The sequence below is a fragment of the Hesperophylax consimilis genome, chromosome 30 (genome assembly GCF_061612785.1).
Source record: "Hesperophylax consimilis isolate HC1 chromosome 30, BYU_Hcon_1.0, whole genome shotgun sequence".
Classification (NCBI taxonomy): Eukaryota; Metazoa; Arthropoda; class Insecta; order Trichoptera; family Limnephilidae; genus Hesperophylax; species Hesperophylax consimilis.
In genome coordinates this window covers 12,786,312-12,813,393 of record NC_142865.1, presented here as the reverse complement: position 1 = coordinate 12,813,393, position 27,082 = coordinate 12,786,312, and the positions used below count along the sequence as shown (strand labels likewise).

The 27,082-nt window shown below is 34.5% G+C and overlaps 1 protein-coding gene across 1 annotated transcript in view; it reads left to right on the top strand.

The window, feature by feature from the left end:
* Window positions 1-27,082, top strand: part of LOC149409659 (heterogeneous nuclear ribonucleoprotein L-like) — a 121,455-nt gene that overhangs the window by 6,156 nt on the left and 88,217 nt on the right. The window contains exon 2 of the mRNA XM_089649639.1: window positions 16,000-16,096. Coding sequence (XP_089505765.1) covers window positions 16,000-16,096 — 97 coding nt within the window. The remainder of the gene's footprint in view (window positions 1-15,999; window positions 16,097-27,082) is intronic.

Here is a 27,082-nt window from a genome sequence, read left to right as displayed (position 1 = left end):
CTATTTTTTCCGCTCGGTTGAAATTCTTATTCCCGCCACAACAACGATAAATATTTTGACATATGCTGATTGTGAGTTTCATCAAATTTCTGCCGTCATTGATTACTTTATTTAAGGTGAGATATCAATATTTTATACTCGAATTACAAATATTTTAACGCATTAAGATGTGTTCTATAATAATAACATCAGTTTAATTCACTGATCACAGTCATTTCTCAGAATATTGTAAATGAATTTCAATGTTAATTCAAATTAACACTGGTAGTGACGGACATGTTTTCGACTAGTATGGCGAATTTTTAAAGATTTATTATCTTAGATTTTTTCTTTATTTATGAATGAATTTTAGTTAAAATGTTATTTGTTTGTACCTTAGAGATTATCACCACATTGTCAATGTGCATTTTTGACATGAAACAGTTATTTGTATTACTTTTGTGTTATGTTTATTTTACGTTACAATTTAAAAAATACCCTCTGACGCCCAATGTTAATCCAAATTAACATAGAAAATTTTCTAAAAAAAAAAAAAAATTAAATGCCAAAAATTTACAAATAATTTTCTGAGGTTATCAAGCATTACATATTTTATATGTGTGGACTCAATATCAATAATCCGGGTGTGAAAGGGTTATAAACATTTAAATTGAATCAATATTATTTTAACCTCGCAACCTCTGAACGCAAAACCAAAACCAAATCTTGCCAATCATCATTACAAACGATACTAAAATACCAATCATCGACGACCAATTCAACTCTGGTCTGGAACGTTTTAACATCTTTATTAGTTATTAGAAATTTAATGCAATCGCTTTCGACAGAGTAACGTTTAAATTTCAGCTTTGTCGGTCAGACATCAGTGATGATCTCTATATTTAGGGAAGAAAAATATTTTTTATCGAAAATTGAAAAAGAAGAAAAATCTAGGGAAATTTTGAATATTCTAGAAAAATGTAAACATATTCTGTGAAAATTACGAAACATTCAAATTTGTTTTATGCGAAAAGTACCAGAGAACACGAAAATATTGCGGGCAATTATTTCTCTGGAAATTTTAACCACTCCCATAAAAAGGGGAATCAGTTTTAGAAATTCCTTTTAAAATTTATTATGGTGAATTATTTTTATCTGAAATTCTATAGCAACCCCCTCCTCCATAGATTCGAAAAAATATATTTTGTGAAATCTTTTGAGTAAATGGAGACTACTCAGTAATAATCCATTCTGAAATCTGAGGAAATATTTCGGTCTTTAATTTAAAATAAACTTTTGGGCATACCATCACTAGTCAGATAATAATAGACGTTCCAATATGACGCGCCTACTTATAATAGTATAGAGTTAACGGTGTAAAATAGATACACAAGAAGCTTAATGTGCAATTAGCCAATCATTATGCCGAAAATTAATCACGATATCAACATTCAGGCGAAATTATACCATCGCGTGTAATGCTACTAGGCCGATGTTGGATAATCGCTTCCATTCCACGAGGAAGTTCACAGTTATACTGGAGGAGTTAACTTAATGTCACCTCAATGATTTAAGATTCTCTGTGTATACAAGTAACGTATACACAAAGTAAGTTTCTTGCAGGAGTAGGCAGAAAAAATATATTTCCACATACACCTCTCTGTCGTGGCACGCGCCCTTTGCTTGATTCATTAACGTGCCTGCATTTTATATATTACTAGCCGAAGACCCCGGTGTTGCCTGGGCTTTTAACATATTTTATCAAAATCAGATGTGGACAGTGTATAAAATAATTGTGCGCATGTTTTAGTGTGCAAAATTTCATCAAGAAATATGAAAATTCTGCTTCAAGGGCTGGGAAAAAAATGGGGGTGGTTTTTCGAAATTTCTTGTTATGAAGGTCAAATGTGCAAAATTTCATCAATCTGGAAATAAAACCATAGATTTGGATTAAAAAAACATAGCCACCACCAGACACACTTCTTCGTTTTTTTTTTTTTTTTTCATTATAATAAAATCAATTTCATAATATTAGAAGTATTAAGTTCTGCTGGTATTTTAGATCTAATTATTGTCACAGCGTTCGTAGCCATTAATTATCAAATTCTTTTCAAGAGTCCACATTCCGAATTTCTATCGAAATATAACGTATTTCTCTTGAACACTAAGTTTTTAAGCTCTTAAAAAACGTAGGTATGTTATTTTTGAAGAATTATTTTATGCTTTAGCCAAGCTGAAAAAAAAGAATTATTTTAAATTCCTTCGATAGAAAAAATCGCATTTTATGCTCCACGGATCTGTTATTTAACATGTTATAGGTATGAGTAAATTCACAGTGTTTCTTTAAATGCCACTTAAGATATTTTTGCTCTCTTTTAAGTATGTCATGCTTTATTACACATTTTTACTATAATAAGTTTTTTGTTTGTTTTATCGCTCTCTTTCTAACATTTAATAATAATAATAATAATAATAAATTTATTTCACATAAAAATCATACAATAAAACATGCGGAAACTTTGACTAGCCAACTAGGAATGGATCCTGTTTTAGGCCAGTCAAATTGACAAGTTTAGTTCATATTATAATTTAGTATTTAGTACTTAATATAAAACAAACCGGTAAAGTAAATAACAGCCAGATAGTTGTAATAAAAAGACAGATCACCACAGGAGTAGTAAGGTAGAAAAAAGGTAGAAAAAATGGGAAGGGTAGTTTATAAATTTATAATATAGTTGGATGATTAGAAAATAATCGATAGCATTGATAAATAAAGTACAGATTAATACAGAATTGACAATTGTGTTCAGAGGTGATAAATATGTGTTTTTGTATTGTATGTACTTTAAAAAATTATGTATCAGTGTTTTGACAATAATGTACATATATATAATTAATTCGTAAGAGTATTTACATGTCTCCCTTTAAAACCATCTTCTTCTTCTTGTTGAACGTTTACTACAAAGCCATAATATATATATAGTTTTTGTAAACATTAAAACTTTTGTAGCGACTTTCACCCCTTATATACCTGAAGCTTCTCAACGATTGCTGTTTCCTTTATGCCTGTGACGTCATCACCGGTGGTTGGATGATGACGCAACAATCATTTAACCGGATTATTTCAGAAACAGCGGGTGGAGAGAGGGTGGGTGGGGGGAGGGGTTATATCCAGAATAGTTAAATACTTCTGTTGATCGCCTGAAGTTTGATGCTCATTGTATCCGAATTGTCGGCAGTCACCGTTAGTTAGAATTTGTGAGGCTATTGACCCCTTTAGATTAGACAAACGTTATTAATTATATAATTATTATGTATCTGTTAGTCAATGATAACTAGAAGTTCTAATTGGGGAATTTCATCAAAGTTTATGAACGTTTTATGATGAAATTGATGAGATATGATTCATGGCTTTGAGCTAGAGGTTCTGAGTCGAAAATTGGAAAAGTACAAATATATCGCTCATGTAATTCAAAAGAAACTTACCTGTATTTCTCACGTTTTGATAAAATGGTGTCTGAAGATTATTGGAAGACTAATTAAACTATATACAGTTATACGCACAGACTAACTGACTAACCATCACGCCGTTTCCCCGCAGGGGTAGGCAGAGAGGACGGACCGCCAAACAACTCGGTCTTGGTACACACTTCTTGCCTTATTCACATTCATAAATCGTCTCATGCATACTCTTTATTATTCTGACTCTTGACATGGCCCGACTCGAGTATCTGATTAACTTGATCGTGCCATATCTTCCTCGGGCGTCCCCGACTTCTGCTACCATTCGCATTTGCATCATATATCCTCCTTACACTCCTATCTTCGCTCATTCGCTCTACATGCCCAAACCATCTAAGCGTCCCTTTCTTAATCTTACTCATTACGCTTACTTCAGCCTTGCACTCTTTGCGGATCTCCACATTCCTCACACGTTCATACATGGTTTTACCACACACACGCCTCAGGAATCTCATTTCAACAGCATTCAGTCTACTTTCATTCTTTATTTGCCAGTTCCATGCCTCACTCATTGTGGACTGCTAACTTCGCTTCTTTGGACAATTTTTGTGTTATTGCGCCAACTGCGTTCAGTCCTCCATTTGGAGTTACCTTATAAATATAGATGTTTTTTTTTCTTTAATCAATGTAACCGAAAGTCGCGGATTCAAATCCCAGCGTACGCAAGTAAATTTTATTTGATGAATTTGTGTTATTTCACAATTTATTAATTTAAAATAAAATATAGTATACTTGCGCCACGTTCTAGAGTGGAAGATTCTCTCAGTATCGCCCTTGAAAAAACGTTGCTTGAAATCGCTCACACCCACCTTCATATTCCAATCTCCTTCCCCTCCTCACTAACTTCAGTCTCACAATATATCCCAATTTGGGATGCCATGAACTCTTTGTACGGTATTCACTTTAAAAAAAGTTCAATTAAAAACACGTTAAATTTATAATAATTGCGAATAAATTTATCTACCAAGAACGCTGAAATTTGATAAATATGTGGTATTTTAATACACAAAGTTGGTGAATTAAGAATGAAGACGTGAAATAAACATAACATTTTTGAATGCAAACATAAATATGTTTTTAAAATTGCTAACCTTACATGTTTTATCACTAAAATTAATGCTGTTATGTCTTTTCAACATTTGGAACAATTTTATTGATAGCCAATTCCTCTTGGGATGCTATGATTTATATGTACCAGACCACTACAGCCGAAGTCGATACCATGACTTATTCAGAGTACCAAAAGGCAAAACCGACGTCCTGGCAAAGCATAGCATGACGAAGAGAGTGGTGGTGTTGAACGAACTAGCAAAGAATTTGGATGTAAGTGACTGTTCTCTAAATGACGTAAAACAATTATTGAAGTCACGTAGCTAAATGCTGATATGATTTAAAATTGTACTGTAACTGGTATGAATGTTCTATTGTACAGTAAAATAAATAATGAATAAAAAATGCACATTATTTTTATTAGACAAATGTATCATAAACGTTACTGTCACCTCAATTTTTTCCGTTTCATTTCAAAATAATTCATAAAAAATTCACAAACTCAGTTTCTGTCAAATTGGGGTCGAAAATTTTGGTTTCATAGAAGGTATGTCTTTAAATTTGTCTGTGGTTTATTTGTAGATTTGAATATAAGGCGTGGTGTTTTCTATTTCTAACACCATTATATGAGGCTGTTAGAAACGCGAACAAATTAGCGTAAGGGGTTAATATGCAGATGTTTTTTATTAGGGTTCTTAATATTAACATTAATATTTCTCTTTTCATATTAAGCGCACGTTTCTCGATTAAACTTTCGAAATATCCAAGTAAGTAACCTATTTCATTTCATTTTCGTATAATTACGCTCGAGACTAAAAATATTACGAAAAATGGAGAAGTAAAAAAAGTTCGCAAGAAATCGGTAGAAAATGCTGTATGAAATGAGAGAAATCTCTGAAAGTACAGCATCCCTATGCAGGTCACGTTTCATTTCGTTACCTGCGAGGAGGAAGCTGGAGGAAGTCTGAGTTAGAAGAGAGATTTATAATAAGCAGAAGCGGAGATTGCCGTACCTAGACTGGAAAATTATTTAGCTCATCTAGATTAGTACTAACTTAATACATTCGCCTGTCGCGTGAGGTGAATTGATGAGGACCGTGGAAAAGTTGAGGACAACCTCACCTATTTGGGACTTTATGTGTTTGTGCATACTTATGATATGTGTTGTGTCTCCGAGGTCTCCCACAAAATTTTTAATTCAATAATAAATTATAATCCCCATAAACACGGTCATTTTCGCATTTAGCATTTAGTTGCTAACTTTTCGTTTCTTCAGATGACATTTGTGATGTCATTGACCCGGTCTCCTTTAATTGCTTCGAAGTTTGGCCAATTTAATTAGATTTAAAATATTCCCCTGATAGTGCTGCCAATGGGTATTACTGCTTTTTTTCCATTCTGCATCTTAATACAATAGTAATAGTGATTTATGTATGGTGAGATGCAATAAATAAATAAATTTCTGTGAAGGTTCTATTCAAGTTATGTTATTATATTATTATTGGTCAGTTTTTTCACAAAACTGAAATAATAACAGAACCTCCACAGTACTTTGATTACACAGAAATTTGATTAATTGTTCAAATTCTGAGAAACAACCCGTCCTAAATTTTATTGATATCTACGATAATCTAGAATATTTCAGTCTAGTGTGATGGTAAATGCACAACTTGCTCAATCTACCAGAATAGCAAAGTTTCGTTCATATTTCTGTGTGGTAGGTCAATTAGTTACCCATTCAAGGAATATTGACACTTTGTGCAATTTGTTAATGGAGAGACCCATTATGTATCATTTCATTGTAGGTCATATAATGTCGTTATTTTATTTTTAATATGGTTAAATGGATCTTTAATTGCACTAGGTTGGAAATTTCTTTTTTATTTTAAAATATGAATGCTGAACACAGTCAGACTAGCTGATTGGTCAAATGCTGTGGATTCCCAATTCCAAGTTAATTCATCCAACATCGGCCTGCCTGTGGCCTAGAAGTCAAAAGGTATACCTGAATTGGCGACACCAGTTTTCTTTCTCATCGGTAGGTATATATCACATTTAAAGAAAATCTTTTTTTCAGTAGATATCTCATATTACTTTTAAATATTTTACGGCCTCCCTGAGGGGTACGACTCTCGTCTAGCAAGCGTGGATGTTGCGGGTTCATATCCCGGCGTGCGCAAGTATATTTTATTTGATTAATTTGCGTTATTTCACAAGTTACTGTTTTAAAACAATATATAGTATATTTGCGGCTCGTTCCAGAGTAGAAAATACTCTCAATATCGTCCTGTTGTAAGACCACCATTCAGAGTTGAATGTGGCTTTGTCCATGTTTGGTCTTGGCCACCAGATCTGAATAGTCACCTTCCTCTACCCCATCTCCTTCCCCTCTCCACTATCTTCAGACTCACAACGTTGATATATGGGGATGCCATATTGATCTCACTGTCTCAAGACGGTTGGAAACAGTTGGAACGCTTGTGCGGTTTCACATTAAAAAAATACACTGTCAACGATGTTGCAAGGTTTTTTTTAGTTTTGTATGCATTTTCTTCACGAGAGTGCAGCTTGTGTTCGGCAGATGGAATTTAATTTTTAAACCCTCGACCGTTTGATTATAAATTTAAATTTCACCCGTTCGCCGCTACGCTTTCAACCCTTTCAGAATTTCCGCCGCTTTGCATAATGATTCTGAAAAACATTATGTGTAATTAGTAAAAGCTTTTTTTGTACAAACTGTTCAACTTGTGCTGGGCGATTAAGTAATTTTGCGCAGATTTTTCAAAGTTTTTTTTTAAATTTATTATTTTCTGTTTGAATCTGTGAGCACCAGGTGGTGTTCTGAATTCTGTATCTCGAGTCGAAACTGCATCGAATTAAGTCAAACTTTTCCGTCACGGAAGAGATAAATCTGTAGATTTGTATGTTTGTGCCCGATTGAAGGCGATTTTTATCCTATTTATACATTTTTTAATATTGAAATTCTTTCGCAAATACTCAATTTCACTGGTCTATTTGTGAGTAGACGTAGTGTAAATTGCGAAAAAAAAGATATTGTTATTTAAAGAGCAATGAAATATATCCACTGTTCTATAAATTTAATTTAATAGCACATCTGTTCTGCCGTGTGGTATCTAAGTCGTAGCGATGAATACGACTGAACTTGGTTACACGGAGAAAACTATGTGATATTTAATATTGCTAGTTTATTAAGAATCTCTTTAAATAATTCGTAATCAGGTTAAAAGCGGGATTGCAGGCCCTTAACTAATGAATGGATAGGTTTCCTAATAAACTTTTAGTAAGATACGAATGTATTATCACGATGTTTTTCTTCGTTATATATTATAATAGTTAATTGCGGGCGCATGGATACGTGTTACGATAAAATTTAAATTTACTAAAATTTTACTAGGAAATGATCTGTAATCTCGTTTTTAACTGGATTAGCAATAAATTGAAAATATTTTGTAATAAATTAGCAATACGAAATTAGAGATGAAATTTGTCAAATTATTCGTTATAGGCCTCAGTCCCGTTTTTAACAGGAAAACAATATTTCACGAGAGGAAATTTTCTCAGTGTACACCTAAAAATTATACCAACAAATCACAAAAACTTATTGTGAGAAAAAAAATTCAATTCGTTTTTACACGATTTTCGCAAAAAGTTTCGTTTTTATATTTTTTTCCAATAATACGAATTATACAATAATATAGTTTAATTTCCTCATTAAAGCAGTTTTGATGCTTGAATAAAAGTTCAATTAAAAAAATTCGATCGGTAATTATTGTACCGGACAGCAAGTCAAATAATATTCTAAATAATTATTGAAATAATTAAGGAGATTAATATTTATCTGTTATCACACATTTTACACTGCCGAATCCTTTGAGGCTTATCTCGCACGATGAGTCATCCTGATAAGATTTCAAATCACCGTACACGTGTCTTATCGCCAGTTCGAGGATGAATTACTCGCACGACAAAACTGTGGGACCTTAGTAATTAAAATTTAATTAAAAAACTGGCCCAATCAGTCAAGTCCGACGACATTCGCGAAGTTGTGTTTCATTGCAAATCCTTCCCCAAGGTACCCCCAAGAGGAAACCGGCATTTTACAGTCGATGTCATTGGCGTAGGTGTCCAGTACAAATATGTTAACTTGGATGTAGGTGATTAAATGTAGCCGAAACTAAGTCTAAAAGTCCATTCATTATCTCTGATTCAACATTTTGTTAGTTAATGACTTCTGACAGTAAGTCGACGATACAAGAACTTGGTTAGAGCACACTTTTACCGTCTTATCTCTTCAGTTTGTTTCATGCACGTTAAATCCAACACACGCCCAACAGAATAAAACAAAACAAACATGCTGGCCGCTGACTTCCGCAGCTCTCCTTCGCTACAAAGCGGCATTTCATGGCAGTTCTGCCACCGCATAGTATCAACCCAAGCATGTGGGAGGAGAAGAGAAAGGGGGTGGTTGGTTGGTCCGTGGCAAAGCGGTGGCACGGAAGCCACTTCCGGCCGGACGGAGGCTGTGCTCCGTGTGGCGCACCGTGTTCCGGGTGCGGTGTACACAGTATTTCATTTTTTGAGTAGGGTTGTCACAAATGTCCAATGAGCTACGGAACAGTGACGAATTTGGATGTGGTCAAAATAAGCCGATTTTCCGGCAACGAGTATTGAATTTTTTTAGTTATTTAATAATATTGTGAAGCAATACTGACACTCACTGCTGTCTCGCGACAACTTTTGGTAGTTCAGATATATCGTCCTATTAGTAAAAAGAAAAGTGGAAATTGTTTGTTTAAACCAAATAAGTCATTATATTATATAATTTTTTTGTGTTTGATCTATACCGTTATTGCAGCAAACGAGCGATATTTCATCAAGACTTTAAGTTAAGTTTAAGGGGGGGTATGTTTGGTACGATGTGTTCAAGTGGATGAAGCAAGGAGTGTGCAAGTATGCGGAATATTGATCCCTGTTCACGGTGGTGTCGTATTACGAAAAAAATGCTGTCAATTCGAAAATGCAGGACGGAAATTAATACGGAGCAGAAGAGTGACCGTTCTGTTAATACGGAACGTGTGGCAACCCTGTGTATACTAGAACTAAACTATTTAATGCACCCGATGTAGGGGTGCCTAAAATATCGATGTTTGGTGTCAAGTTTTTGTTGTTTTTTAAGCTTCTGTGTCACCTCGTTGAGCTCCTCGACTCTTAATACAATAATTTAAACTTGGCAAACTTCAAACGCCGTATGTTCGAGCAAATTCTACCTAGCATAAATAATTGCTATCGAAAATACGTTTTGTAATAATTACTGTCGTTGATTTGGAGGATATTGAAAGATATTCAAATTTAATGTAATTTTTTTTTTATGTTATACATATTTAATTTGTCAACTCTTGTAGCTATGTTTTTATTGTAATTTTTAAAATAAGATGAACTGGATTGTGCGTAAAATCTCTTTGGACGTTGAAATAAAATAAATACAGCTCGGACCCCAGTTCCTAGCTTTCCAAACTCTGGCCTATAGATAAGAAATATTATTTGTATGTGACTACCGCTCTAGAGGTTCGACTCCTTGGAGCCAGTAGGACTACGTCATCCCCCAGTTGGGTTTTTTTTTAAGTGAGGAGTGTAAGTAAGCTGGTGGGAGGAAGGTTTGAAAGTACCCTCGTTATTCAATATTATGATGTGGTCACTAAACATGGTTTAAGCGATTTCAAGCATCTTTTCGATTTTGAACTGTGGTTTCGTACCGGAAATAGTGATAATACATATAGCATTCTCTTTATTCGTAAGTTAGTGCATAAATTTGAAAACGTAAAAAACTGACTAACGGAAGGGGTAGGCAGAAAGGATGAACCACCACACAATTCTGATTCCTTTTTATTAATTATAATAATATTTTCGATGTTGTCTAAAATATTGCACAACCCTAGCAGCTAACCGCATCCTAATACATAAAGTGCTCATGCATGAATGTAGGAACTTATATACACGTATGTGTATATGTATGATTTCACGTTTGTGTGCGTGTGTGCACAGTGTACTTCCGCCGGAAGCGCGGAACAAACCGAGTGGGAACTAATCGCCGGCGCCGACCGGAAGGGGCCACGTCGAAAGAGGCGCCGTTCCGGAAACCGCCATTGCAAAATTATTATTATTATATTCGGATGATGTGCATTTCAAAACGCAAATTGAGTTCCTTTTGGATCACTCTCGTCTGATGAACCGGACCGCTTCGGAAAATCTATTCCACTTAAACCAGAGGTCCCCCAACTTTTTTGTCGCGTATACCACTTACCGATTTTTTTTCTAAATTTTATAGACTTCCTGCTTTCTTAATATTAATTTTTTTACAAATTCATCAACTTAAATGTGTTTTTGAAGATGACACAGGCCGCGTTATGGTACAAAGTTGGACAAACGTTGCTTTTGGTATCAAATGTGCAAGTTTTTACACGTACTTTTGACGTATGAGGGTAACGCGTTGCTTCTGGTATCAAATGTGCAAGTTTTAACACGTAATTTTGGCGTATGGGCGCAACGCGTTGCTTCTTGTGTCAAATGTGCAAGATTTTACACGTACTTTTAGCTATGAGCGTAACGCGTTGCTTCTTGTATCAAATGTAAGTTTTTACACCTTCTTTTGGCGTATGGACGCAACGCGTTGCTACTTGTATCAAATGTGCAAGATTTTACACAAGCGAATAATTGAAATGTAATACGTATACACAATGAAATATACACAATATAATAATTAGGAAATGTAAGTATCTAATAAAATAAACTATTACGTAAGTTCCACTCTCGTGGACCCCAATTTGAATCTCATGCACTCCTAATTTTTTTGATGATCGTGGAGCTCGTGTTGGTCGAAGTCTACCCCTCGGGGTCGATATAGACCACTTTGTTTGGGAATGACTGGTCTAAACGCTTTGAAATCGTACATATCTGATTATATAAAATGGTTTTTCTTTTGCTGATTCGTCCATCCGAACAATGTTTTCTCAAAATATGTTTTTTGAATCATTGAAAAATATGGAACATAAAATATTACGTCGTGTTTTTCAATTATTTTGATATTTCAAGACTCCAACGTGCATGGTGGAAATGGAGTTGTAATTATTTTAAATAGTTGTGTCGGCTAATGGATTTCGACTAAGTTAATCTTACAAGCTTCATAGCTTATGATGAAAGAAATGACGCTACGATTATTTTTCGTGGCCGAAAAAGCTGTGTATATTTCATGATATCAGATCTCACCGATTGAGAGTAAAAACTGTCGTTAAAGAATACCTATTAAAATCCGTATTTATTACAGGCACTCGATTTCACGAATCGCAATTAAAAAAATAGTATTAAAATCTATACGGGTTTAGTTAAAATAATTGTCTGTTATGACTTACTTAAAAATGAGTATTGCCAATTTATTAAAAAATCTCTTCAAATAATTGGTAATTAGTGTTTGAAAAATGAAGTAATTTATTCGAAATCCTCCATACCTTAAGACATCGCACAATAGTGACTAATTTCTAAAAATATTTTCTCAGCATTACTTTCAGATGCTTTTATCCATTAACCTCTAGCGTGCCAAAAAAATCCACCATGGATTTGCTCGAAGCTCATCGTACTTTCCTCGATTTTATGATATTTTAAACATTAAAAAATACTTCTAGCATACTAAAATATATTTTATTCGCTTGTTTGTTTGTGCGCTTAGTTCTAAACTACGCAACGGATCTTGAAAGGGTTTTCACTATCATTTAGTGAATTTCTTCCGGAAGGTTAATATATATAACACATGTATATTATATTTATAGAAAGTAGGTAAAAGTCTCAGAGCAACGCCGTCTAAACGTCAACTAGTATATTATATTCTGGTTTATCGTTTCGTCACTTGAAAACATGTTTAATTTATCTGTGAAAAGTCAATGTCAAATTAATGTCATCATTCCGATTTTCAAGTATTGTAATTATTAACAGAAATTCATCATTTGACTTATTTTTATTGTGAAGAACGCTTATTTAGCTGGAAAATATAATAAAACAAACATACTTTTATATTTCTTCATTATATTATATGTTTTTTATAACAATAGAGAGAAAAAATAACATTTCTTTTAATATAAGTAGCTATCGTGGGAAAAGTACGTATGATAGAAATATGTTTTTTATACATTATCTGGTAGATACAATTTACAAAAATATTGTTTTGAAAAAAAAAGTTAGTTATTACAAAAATAGTGTCAGCCGGCGTTCGGCGGGCGATTGGAATTTTACCCCTGGCATTCCAAAGGTTAAGGGCTATATTTTACCAACAATCCATCATTCTCTCTTTTCGCCCATCAGTTCCCCACGATTAATCATTCTTCATCTCTTGATGAAGTGGACACTGTGTAATATTATATGGAATATCCATTAAACAGTTTTTGGGTAGGTACGTCATAGAAGAATTGACGTTCGGTAAATTGGTAAAAATAATTCTCTAAATCAGACGTATATTTATAAATTAAAACACTCGATTTCTAAGATGGTTTGAAAGGTATGTTATATAGGGAGCGCGCTAATATTAAAATACGATAATAATTAAGCGAAAATGTTGAAAATATTTAATAAAACACGACTCGTTTGAAACAGAGCTTTAAATCTCTCGTCAAATGCTTTAGTTGCATTTAAAGATACACTGTAAATTTTTTCGTGCCTATAATGCATATTAAGGCTGGCCGCATACATACGTTTTTCGTATTCGATTTCCGAATTCGTTTTCCGTATTCGGACATCCGAATGCACGGAATCAGTAGAAAATACATTAACTGCCGCACACGTTCGTTTTAGTTCCGAACGGAACAAATTCCTTACGCACGTTCCGAATGCAAGCCGGCGCGTTCGGAGAAAACGAATGGAAAAAACCTAATGACGTCATGTGGAACGCAGCTATTGCATACAGTTTGTTTGTGCCGACGCAAACGTACGGAAATTTCCATTCGTAATTCAGTGTTGCCAACGGATCTTGACCTAATATCGCCGTTTCTCATACATAAGGTAGCGTAAAGTAGCCGAATTTGCTGTTAGGTGGGACATGTTTAAAATTGATGTTTTTACGTGAAAATAAAAAAATTTCGTGGGGGGGGGTGGCTAGAGAATTTCAAAAAAATAAAATTTGTCCCCAGAAAATAAAAAAAAATCATGGGGAGGGTGGCTAGAGAATTTCAAGAAAATATAAAATTTGTCCCCAGAAAAATAAATTTCATGGGGGGGGGGGGGGTTGGCTAGAGAATTTCGGGACATGTTTAAAATTGATGTTTTTGAAGTAGCTTAATTGGCGACCAGTCGCCTTTTAGATTTTTTCGGCGCCGATTCTCGCTCTGAGTAGCCTAAATGGCGATATATCGCCCTTGTTGGCAACACTGGTTCTGACGTTTATACATTCCGAATGAAGAAAAACGAACGTTTGCGCTAGTCTCACGGAATTCCGAATACGGAAAACGAATTCGTAAATCGAATACGGAAAACGTATGTATGCGGCCAGCCTAAATAACAGAACAAAACGTGTTTTTGATCATTTTTGAGTTTACTTTGCGATTTTTTTCTATCGAGGGAATTTCATATAATTAAAGTTTCAGAATAACAAATGTATACATATTATCTTCAAAAATAACATTTTTTTTTTGAAACTCAAAAATTTTAAGAGTTAACGAGAAATTTGTTATAAAACGGCAGAGATTGGGTATGCGGTGGCTGAATGGTTGAAATGGCTTGAGCCGTATTTGATGATCAGATCTGAATAGCCAGTTAAATACTATTAATTTGGTAACTTAATTACTTGATTACTAATAATTTATAACTTAATAATCTGATAACTTGAAATGGCTTTAGCTGTGTTTAATGATCAGATCTGAATATCCAGGTACTCCCCTATCTTCCTCATTCCCTCCCCACTCACAAGATACCTCATTGGATTCCACAGTCTCATTAGTTCCGGGCAGTCGTGACTCTAGTACTGTATTCACGTAAAAATAAAATATGAAGCAAATCAAATACTGCTTCAAAATTTGAAATTCGAACTTCGTTTTCTTTCTTTTTTTGAAACTTTTTGTACCAACGGCATGTACTTCGGTAGCTACCAACTAACCTGATAAATTTAAAATCTGTATTTTTTTATAATAAATATCCACAAAGCAAAGTTTTTTCGTATAAGTTTTAATTGAGTTTCTTATTGCTTAATTTCTTGCCAATCAAATCTCGTGAACTTTTTTCCTATTGTGATTTCCGAGGACGCGTGAAGAAAGTTGAAATATTTTTCACCCAAATTTGCTTAAGAATTTACTTGCCTACGTAATTTATTTCTAAACTTTCATTTTATAAAAAAAATCTACCAAATTAACTTGATCTAAATTATTTTATTTTTTAAAAAATTCTACCAAATTAACTTGATCTAAATTATTTTATTTTTCTACTTTCATTTATTTTTACAGTAATTAATTAATTTGTGAAAATAGAGAAAAGTCTATGTTTTGTAATGAAGTCCTAACTCTGATATGCCGTGTTTAAGTTTTAATCCTTATTAAAGTACCTATAAATAGATTATAACATATAAAAATTATCTTAGTTTAGTAATTCAATTTCATATATTATGTTTCCCCCATCTATGAGGATGCTGAGTGGTGGAGGGTAGTTGAGAATCTGGGGGTCAGTATGTCTATGAATCCATCCCCACCACTGCGGTGCGAGGCGTTGGGTCGAGAGAGTCAGGCTGGACAGGTCAAAGGTCTCCCTCGACCGGCGTCTCCCGATCCACCCGCCCTGCAGTTGATGGGCGGTCGCATCCGCCACCAAGACCTGGACAAACCTCACCCCATGAACAAGCGCCACCCGCCAAGTCGCTGGCTGTATCTTGCCTCTTGGGGTTATTCAACTAATGGCTCCAGTGCGGAGGCCTTCACTTGTACAAACGAAGAAAAGTTACTGATTAAAGATATTGCTAATTTATCTCTTGCTAATTGGGACTTCAGGGCTGGATGAATCGATAAATTCGTGATAAACTTTTTAATAAAATACCAATATTTTGTCACGGTGTCGGAACGCGTTTTCATAAAAATCCTAACATTTCCGCATTTAGTCATTATAGATTATTAGACAAACGCAGGTGAAAGAACACCAGTTCCGATATTATTACGAATTTACTGAAAGTTTATCAGGAAGCGGCCTGCAGCCCCATTTTTAACCGGATTACCAATAATAATTTTAAGAGACTTTTTAATAAATTGGCAATGCTAATTTTTCTACGTGGCGGCCTATCTCTTACTCAACAGCCAGCCCTACCTGAATTTTAATGATTTTCTTGCTGAATGTATTTGCATTGAATTGTAATGATTATTGTGTAACCATGTGCCATCTATGAAATATTTCCTTAACTAATATATCCACGTTCGAGAGTCTGGAATCAGCTACGAGAGCGAAGGAGGCCTTGTCTGGAGCAGACATCTACTCGGGATGCTGTACACTTAAGATTGAATACGCAAAGGTAAGAAAAACACAACAATTATTATTCACTAATCACTTTACGATGTTTTTTTGTTGTTGTGTGGCGTCAAAAAGAATCCAGATTAACTAATTAATAATAAACCGCTCGACCTACTTAGTACCTACTCCCGAGTTACGTACTTGCAGCCGAAATCGTAAACAAAACAAAGCAACCTACCGGCGACAATACGATCGCAAGTCGGTCTGGCATATTACAACAACTCGCCAGAAGGTTCGATTCTACGCCTATGCATAATTGCCGCGCTACCGAAGATTCCCGAAACACCCAGACTGTGCGAGTGCCCCGGATTTAGTTGCAATATCACCTACCTACTACCGTCGCCGGCTGTACAGTATAAATAAGCCCGACGCAGCGAGCAGCCAGTATTCAGTCTCTGTTACCGCCGGCTACTACTACAACCGTACTACGGAAATTTGAGCCAGATTCGACCGCATTCCATAGTATAGTAAATGCGTGAATATTACGTCTGTAAAATCAATTTTTAATTTATTAATAAACGTTCTACCTGAGTTGGGAAGATCTTTTATTTGTACACCAAGATAACCACAGTTGTTATTTTGATTATTATGAAGTCAAGCCGATCATAGCCAATGTCTGCGTAAATGAAACCTTATTCGGTACTATTTTTTTTACGTAATATTTTTTTTATTATATATTAAATTAACGCCTTCTTTGGGGATATTTTACATATTTTAACCGCCTCGGTAACAATCTTTTGTATTTATTTAGTGACAAGTTGAAGATATCCACCGACTTGGCGTACTGATTTCCCCCCGTTAGTATTCTGGGCCATGAGGAGGGCATATGGTAGTTAGTCCCAGAATTTCTGCACTAAAATAAATCCCGAATTCTGGTTTTATGAAATGGAATCTATGGAATCCGAAAGCTTGCCAATGAAAGCTGTTCTGGATTATCAAACGCTTTATTTAGAAATACGAAGTCAGTTATAATCTTTCTGTCCGACAATTTAAGCATATTCATATAGTTTAAAAAAGTACTGTAGTTGAAAAAAAATTGCTGGAATACCCATTTTTATACTCAGAAAGCATTTATTTATATAACCATTTCTTTTAATATCTTTGACGTTGTTGCAACTTGTCCCAGACAGTTTACGCGGATTCATTTGTATAAGAACCGATTCAATAAATTGATTATTCATCAATTTATTTTTTATTTTATTTATTTGTGGAAGTCAATAGGGTCCCATATAAATATTATTGAGTAAGTACAGGGTTTTCCAATAAGATGTGTAATTTTGATATTCAATCGTAAAATATCAATGGTTTCGTTGCTTGTGTGGCACGTAGCGCCGTCTTGTTGAAAGTAAACGTTGTCCAGATCGATACCATCCAATTCCGGCCATAATAAATCATTAATCATCTCTCGATAGCGCAATCCATTCACCGTAACTGTTGCTCCAGCCTCATTTTCGAAAAAGTAAGGTCCAATGACCCCGCCGGACCATAACCGCACCAAACAGTCACACGTTGAGGATAGAGAGGCTTTTCAATAATAACTCTTGTGTTTTCAGAGCCCCAGATGCGACAATTTTGCTTGTTGACGAAGCCACCGAGGTGGAAATGGGCCTCATAACTCAAGATGATGTGCATTTGATTCACTCAAGTGAATTTTAATAATTTCAATGTGTTGTTGAAGCGTGTATCGTTCCATTTTTATTAATGGCGTAGTTTCTACTTGTCAATTGTGAAAAATGACAGGTTCAAAAGTAACATCTACCGAAATAGCGGGCTATTCAAAATAACACCTCTTATTGGAAAACCCTGTATATTCGAGACACTATCTACGTTACAAATATATTCGGGTAGAACTTAATAATCATACTTAGATGGCAGCAAAAAAATGGGAATTAGTTAGTTGTTTATATTAGATTGAGATATGAGATCAACAAAAATAATCAGGACTCAATAGCTTAGTGCTCAGTGGTTAAAAGCGTTGTCTCGGTAAGACAGATCCTAGGTTCATCCCTAGTTTCGACCGTTAGCTTTTTATTTTGTGTGTTCTGTTTCATGTTTCGTTTAGATTAATTTGTTAGTATTCTCTTCTTACAATATCAAAAGCTATTCCTTTTTATTTACCTTATCACATCTATATACTTACAGATAAGATTTAGAACTAGTGACTTCAACTAACGGCCGTTGTTCCCAATCCTACTTATTAACTGTTGAGCCGAATGTTTGGCTCAACACTGCTCAAACACACAACTTCGCTCTTTCCAACGAAAAGGTGACGACTGAGCGATTAACCAATTTAAGGAATCCAAAGTACTGGATTAAACTTGCCCCATTAAATGACTAGTTATAAAAAATGTCGTCAGAGTGAAAAATATTCGCGACGCCAAGACACGGTGGCATAAAGTCAAGGTAACAATTTATTTTTAACATTTTGTTTAAAAAAAATACATAATATCGGTTTATGCATTACAGTATTTAAAAAATATATATGCAATAATTAATTCGTCAATATTAATTTAACATTGAAAGTTTTTACTTTGATGTCATTTTATGGTCTATTAAAGTGGGCGGGGCCATTTAAGATAATCAACGGTAAAGATTTTTCGAAACAGGCGAATCGAACGTTACTGAACAAATCATTTGGCTGATCGGAGCCTGAGATTGAGCGTTCGAAAAGTTGAGAACAACGGCCGTAAGACTTATAGTTAGAAATCAGTACCGAGACTTGCGTATAACTCGTGATTAAAATCTTAGAATTTCAGTTTTGTGAAACAACTGGCCAATAATGATATAATAACATAACTTGAATAGAAGCTTCACAGAACTTGAAAATCAACTTCGAAAATTGATGAATTGTTCAAATTCTCTGAAACAAATCCTTTGACTCGCAACGAAGACTGACGTAAAATTTATACACATTTATGACCACGTGGTTCTTTTGGATTTCCTGCTGTTTCCCTCTAGTTCCTTATGCCTAAGACTGCGATGTTTAACTGCAAACCTTCTAGTCACCTAAACGTAATCCTCGCAACAGTCCTTCGTCTTCTAGGTTTATTGAATAAATAGGTGCAGCCTCTTTAGTGGCTGGCTGTCTTCCGTTATTGCTAAGTATCCAGCGCGTGGTCCCAGTTTTGTCAAACAGCTGGCATAGCTCATAATTGTTCCTTGTTTAGAAGACATCTTAAAGAGACTTGAATCGAACTCATCAAGTCGAATGTCATCGTTTATTACCATATCAACATCTCATGAGTGCTCGATAAATAACGCACGTATGTACATATATTATGACATCCAATTAACATGAACATGTTTCAATTCAACGTGGTTTGCTGCCACCTAAGTCAATCTATTCATTTCTCATCAGAATGCATTAGCGATTTTATAGCCATCTGTTACTCCGATGAAAATAATCATGATCGTTTCAGTCATGAATTGCGATTATTGCTGATGGAATTGTTTGATGTTAGTAGTTGATGCATCCGTTGTAAGTTTGGCTATTAACTTTTGCAGAGGTCTGGGTGCGTTGGAGGAAGTTTTGTGTGGAAGCCAAAAGACCTCATAAAAATAAAAGGGGGTTGTGGTTGAAGGAACTCTAAATAAATCAAGAAATGTACCTATATTTTAAGGTTTTTCTTAACCCTTAAACTTTTACCCGGAGACCTTATATACTAAATCAAATGGTTTCAAAACGAACCAACTATTTTTTTTATATGTCTTACCACGCGATACTACGTGAATCAACCAGGAACCAGTGAGACTACGGCATCCCAATTGGGGTATGATGTGAGGCTGATAGCAAAGGGGTGGAGAAGGAGATGGGGAGGAGGAGGGTGGGGAGTAACTGGCTATTCAGATCTGGCCACCAAATAAGGCTAAAGCCATCTTAAGCAACGTTTAAATTCTGAATTGTGGTCTTACACCAGGGCGATACAAGAGAGTTGAAAATCACGAGATAGTTAAAAGGTGCTTTTGCGTACTAATATCTTGTCGAAACGTGTTCCACTATTATCACGCAAGTAGCAGTGCGCGGGGACCGTATTCGGTAGTTCCTGGTTTTTCGGCGTTAGATCGTTGGGAGCGTTGAAGATAATTTTAGAGATAACCCCGGGTGCTTATAGTTTTGTTTAATTCCTTAGTAAGGAGTAGACTTGAAAGTGGGTCGGTGATTTGGAGTCCACACCAGGTAAAGTATTCTCTCATGTTGGAGAGAGTTCAGAAGAAATTCTTGAGATTTCTCTACATGAGGGAGTATGGCTACTACCCGTGGCTCTATCCCACTGACTTTCTTTTGAGTATGCTCGGAATGAACTATCTACGGGTCAGGAGTGCGAATTGCTACACATTTCTTTAGACTGATTCGTGGATGGTTTAAAAACTCGGTCATCATGGAGAGCATTCATTTCTACGTTCCGATGGTTATCTACGTCACCGACAACATAGACTATTTTATCTCCCGGCCTGCAGAACTAACTTTCCAATGGTCATGCCTGTGGGGAGAGCAATCTTGCTGTTGAACAGAATCAATTCGGATATCAATGAAGCTTCCTTTAAAAGGCAAGCTCTATTATCACTGGTATAGTTGATATACACACTGTTAATATTAATCTAAGAATTCTTGTTATAAAAATATTTTAAAAACGCGTTGAAATTAACAATTTTGTAATGTTTTTGAAATGAATAAACAGAATTTAATTGAATTGAAGACCAATTTAAAGTAATTGAAGGTAAAAAGTGGAACCAATTTTGTTCAGTTCGTGTCTCGTCTAAATATAAGACATCAAATTAGGATTGTAAGAATTCTCGACAAATCGATTCATATTTAAAATTCCATTTAAAATAGTTTTTGTTTTACAGGTACTTCCCTTTTACCCACTACCTCTAGCCTCACAATATACCCCAATTAGGGATGCCATAGTCTCACTGGCTCCACAGAAGGTTGGGTGCAGTTGGGACTCTTGTGCGGTTTCACATGAAAAAGAGTTAATTGATTTCGAAGTCGGAATTTATTTGGTTAAATTTGAATCTTTTCAAGAAATCTTGCTTTCGAAATTTCTGATTTATAATTAAGATAATGATATCCACTTTCGTTCTAAATTTTGATTATCTACCAGATAGGTATAATAACTATTGCAGTAATGTCCGTTTTCCTATCAACCCGGTCGTAAAATTGCACTCAGCCCTCGACGTTACGACCGACCGATGCCTGTGATTTTGTTACTGGTAAGGATGTTGATAGGACGTATCATCTCGTTTATGTTATGTGAATAATGTTCTGAATGCATTAAAGTAATAACGCTTGCTAATGATTACATTGGGATGTTGCATAAAATAGTATCAAGATGAAACTCTAGAGGAAAATCCACCATGGAAACTGTTTGAAGAGATTTATAAACCAGACATTATATTTTATGACATTACTATTATATTATTTTATTACTAGCATAGACTCGTAAAAATTACGTAAAAATTGAAGAAAAAGGAGTGTTTTAAAAAATATAAATGGTTTCCTCGTTTTCTGATTTTTTACAATTACTTTCACTGAGCAATAAATAATGGTTATAATAATAACCAAATGGAACCCTGACTTATTTCTGTGCTCCTGGTATTTTTTTTTGTCGGCTGGTTCACTTTTAGTTCCTTATTATTTTGTATGATTGTGACATTTTCGGAAATTAACCCAAATTACCTCTGTGCTCCGGTATTCTGTTCCTGTCGACAGGTTCACGTTATGACGTTTATTGTTTATACTTAGCGCAGACCCGGAAAAAATAATGGATTGTCTGAATTCTCGATAACTCAGTTCCAATGTTGAAAATGGCAATTAAAATTATTTTCTATTAAAAATATTATATTATATGAAAACTTGTAATATTTCCTACATAGGCCCAATAATAACTAAATGGTTGATTGGAATGGGGAGAGGAGAATCTGAAAAAATGTTATAAAAGACACATAATAAATAGACATAGACTAATCACACACTATATATATCTTCCATTATTCTAATTATTGCTCATACACAATTGAAACATACACAACAGCTCAAGTTCGACTCTATCATAAGATTGTAACGATTAAACATCACAAATTTAAACATTAATGAGATATATTATAGACATAGACAAATCACTCACTTACTTTCACATATTTTTGGTTCCTTTGAACGGGCAATTTGCCTAGTTAGGAACCAATAATTTCGACCTGATAAGGTACAATAATCTATAATCACTAAAAATATTTTAATTATATCTTGTGTCATATTGTACTGTGTGTAAATCTAAAGAAATAAATAAATAAAAATTAATACAAAATATTACTTTATCGCTTAATGATACATATTTGATAAACAATTTAAAACTTTTTTCCACTTATTTTATTTTTTACCGTAAAAATACCGGTTTCAGTTTATTATATCCAACTTTAGACTGGTCTGAAGATGGCTGTAATAAGCTAAAACCGGTAACTGTAAAAAAATAAAATAAATGGAAAAAGTTTAAAGTTGTTTCAATTATAATAATGGAATTCCACCACTAATTGTCAGTATCAAAAATAGAAATGTTAAAAACCTTATTTGAATTTTCCAAACAAATCCTTTCGCTTTTGAGTAAATCCAAATTCTAGAGTTTATTTAACCACACAACCGAAATTAGTATTTTTGATCTAACTATTACGCCCATAGAAGTTGTTGAATGTACCATGAAAATCTGAAAATCTTATACAGGGTTATCCAGTAAAAAGAAAGAACCCCATTATGAGATTCCACCCTTCCTTTTACTAGTTTTATTAGCATCTAACATTTTACTATCCGGAGAGCTCTATTCTGCAAATGATGTCTTTGACCATCCTGCCTATCTTCTACCTGCCTCTGCCAAGTTAAATATGTTGAGCAACTGTTCACTGATAATTGTTCTTCACCCAGTGTCGGTTTATAATTATTCACAAAAAATTCTATAAAAATATACGATAATAAGAAAAACTTGTGCCTATTATAATTTACCACACCTTGAACGGCGCGCTATTTAAATTACGTGCTCAAAATCCACCCGACCGTCTAATACTATCCGAGATGAATCCTATACGTGCGTTACGAATTCAGCGACTATGAGATTTTTTATTCTAAGAAATATTTCGTACAAAACATACTACTGCGCTGCTGTGCGAGCGTGCAAACCAAAGATAATAGCCAATAGCTCCCCGGGTGCGCAGCAAGTACGGTATTTGTATGGAATAGTATTTTGAAAGAATGAGTTGTTTTTTTCTGTGATTATCGTGTTTGAAGTTGTTATTAATACTAGAATAAATATTAATTGTCTACTGAACACGTTGCGAAATTCGTCAAAATATATTGCGAATTTCGCCAAAAATAACTCCACCACTATCGCGAAATTTTCAGGATATAGCTATACAAACAGGATATTTTGGTAAAATATTTTATCATCCACCCCCTACAATTTATATCATCTGAAAACTTGAGATCTTCTTCCTTATGTTCAACTTTATCAATTTTGAGTTGAGTACTATCTATATTGTCAATAATTGCTCTTCTAAATCTCCTGCAATACAATTTGAGTGCACAACATATATGAGAAAACTTTGCGCCTTGAGTAGTTTGACCGAGTAGAATAGGGAGAAGTGGTCCAACTATTTCCAATAGCATACATATTTTATCAGGTATCGGACCCGGACTTTTAGTTTTCTGTACATTCTTCTGTGTCGTCTACTGCTTTATACCTTTTCCCATTTATTATATAGGTACTTTACTTTCTCTTTGTATTTGTACTTCAATCCATTTCGTACACAAACAGGTAAACTTATCAGGGTCCCCAAAACTTATTCTCTTATACATTTTGTAGGATTGTAGAATATAATTTTTATATTTCGAGAATAACTGGAGGATTGACATGTATTTATGTTAAAAATATATCTTTTATGTTACACCTATTATATAATCGATCGAAGTTATTTTGTAAAAAAAGACAGTTTATTAAATTTCTATAATGGTTTAAAGTTTTATGTAATCAGCGAACAAGGAAATGGACTTCTTCAAATATAGAAACTATGTTATTGATAAATAGTAAAAATAGAATCGGACGTATGTGGGAACCTTGAGGTATGGTTAGATATTTTTTACATATAGTTTTCTAGGTGTTAAATGGGTCTCAAACCATTTATTCCATTTTGTTTAACAAAATTTTATTGAACGCTTTGCTGAAGTCTGTGAAACTTAGTTCTACATATGAATTAAGCCTGGCAATTTACCTCATAATCACAGTTTTTTTTAATATCATGGATTATTAAACTGTTTTAATATTATTTTTTTTAATGCGGTGACCCTTGTTCCAATTTCTTATGCAGTAGACGTCCAAGTTGTGACTTGTAAACTTTTGAAACGTCTAGCCTCGGTCGAATAACTGAACGGAAGGATTTATTTCTGTAGCCTTTGAACAATACATATTTATTTAACGTACAATGGCTGGGAAGTTTCCTTGTTTATTAGCGACTATTATTTGTAAACTCAACTCTAATATTGGCCAATAGTTACCGATTCATTTTGAGTTACGACATTCTACACTATGATACCTGCTTATCTGAGGTGATGCTTTGATATCCATACGAAAATTGGCTATATTTTCGTTCAAGTGATGAGACAACCTAGCCTAATCTAAACTAACCTAGCTTTATCTGTCTTAATCTAACCAAACCAATACATCACTTTAAGTCACCCTTTCGAACAATGCATTTTCCTTCTGATGTAGCGTTTGATTCTTTAAACTTATATCAGAATATTCAACATTGATTGAAAACTAAAATAATTGTTTTACGATTTGTTGTTGTTTTTTCGAAAGCGTTAACTTTATTTATTTTTTATGAAAGACAAACACTCCCGGGTTATGAATAACCTGACAATATTTAAAAATCTCCTAAGACCACCACAGTAAGGGGAAACATATTGCTTGCGTTGTGATGGAGGACTTAGCCAGCCGAGGGATTGACTCACTACGCCTGTTTGGGACCCAAATGCGATGCCGACTCAGCCACCGACCTTAACTATTTTATGCATTATTCTAATAATCTCAGTATCGCCCTGGCGTTAACACGGAAATTATAATACGAGTGCATTATCCTTGTGGGCTCTGTTAAAGCTAAAAAGTTTGTCGAGACGATAGATAAAATACCTTTTAAATGCTTTTTATTTAGAGTTTTGGCCCTCTCGTCCATTTTTCGTCCATTGAAGGGAAACTTACTTATTGTAAGAATAGTATTTTTTGTCGCCGTCGTAATGTCTGCTAAGTATGTATCGCTTCATAGTCGACACAACTAATTTAATTCGTATGTTGATGATTATGTATGTAGAAATATACATGTGTTCAAAATCCTTCAGTCTACCATAATTAAGCCGGAACTATTTCCAGTCCTACTCTACCTTTATTTCCAACTAATCCCTCCCCGCCAATCCAAACAATGTGATAATTCCGCCTAATTGCCTGCAATATGGCCGGGCACTTAGCTAACCACGCCACCCACCAAGAGTATCTGGCGTACCACAAGGAACCCACCTAGGGCTACTGCAATGAAATGTGATTTAGGAGGTTTTTCTGCAATTGGAGATTTCTGGGATTTTGGATGCTCTTTTAAAAAGAGAGAGTTCATCTTCTTATTTATTCTTCGAAAAGGCTATAAATACCAATTGTGTTTCTCTCTGAGGTTTGCTAATTCATTTGCCTATTAGTATAATTATTCTTAAAATCCTCACGAAGTAGAAAACCCCTTTAAATTAAGAGAAATGGTAAATTAATATTAATCCCGATTATGAGATTATTATTTTTTTACCTACCCAGGGTTGGAAAATGAAAATGTTCTATTTTATTAGTAAAATAAAGTTGGAAAAACATTTCTACTAGCTTCTCTACCAGATTCACTTGGGTTTTTATACTATTTTTTCTTAATAATCAATAACTGTTCATTTCTTGCATTGACTGCAACATTTTCAAAATTTTCACTTAAATCAAAACCGTTTGTGAAACAAAACAGTAAGGGTGGGTTTTTTCATTTACCGAGAATGCTAAATGCAATGCTAATTGTAAAAGTAAACAGTAAAAGTCATAGAAATGAGTTTTTTCATTTGACATTTACCGTTTACTTTTACCTACAATCTTACAGGCCAGCAATGGTACTGTAAACTGCTAAAGTAAAGGTAACCAAAATGGCCGCCGTTGTCTAATGTCACTGTGACAGTTCAGAGCAGTTCAGAGATAAGAGGTTATTAGATACGGTATTTGCTATTATATTATCATTATCATCATTATGTTCGCGACAAGTGACAGTTCGTCAAGTTCTGACGATGAACCCATAATTAATTATATGACACGACGTGCCATTTGTGACATTTGTTGTTTGTGTGTTGCTACATGAAAAAATATATGAACAGTTCCCAATACGAAAATGTGGGAATTGGATTAGTTATCATGCTGTCATCCCTGTTTACCTTTACTTTTGCAGTTGGCGTCGTGAAAAAACTCATTTTGCCGTAAATGTCAACTGCACTGCTAAAGTAACTGTAAACTGTACTGCTAAAAGTAACGGTAAATGAAAAAACCCACCCTAAGTGTCTAAAGGTAAGAAACAAAAATAGAAGTGTCCATCAAAAAATGCATTTTTAAAGAAACTGGGGCGCTCAGATATATGGACGATTTAAAATATTATTCATGAACCGGTTTACTTTCATAATATTAATTTTTCCCTTCATATTGATGAATAACAAACTGATAAAACCTTTTTTTTAGATTTCCAACAATTTAAGGAAGTGGACTTTTCGCTTTTGTTTCTTGGGATGTCAATTGAAAACTATATAATATTTTGTTAAAATAATATAATAGCTTTACACCTCACGATCAGAATGATGTTGTAGGCTGTGTTCCATTGAAATCACAGACAGAAACAGCTGCGCAAAATGCATAGCCAAAATTTGAGAGTTTTTGCTCACACATTAGAT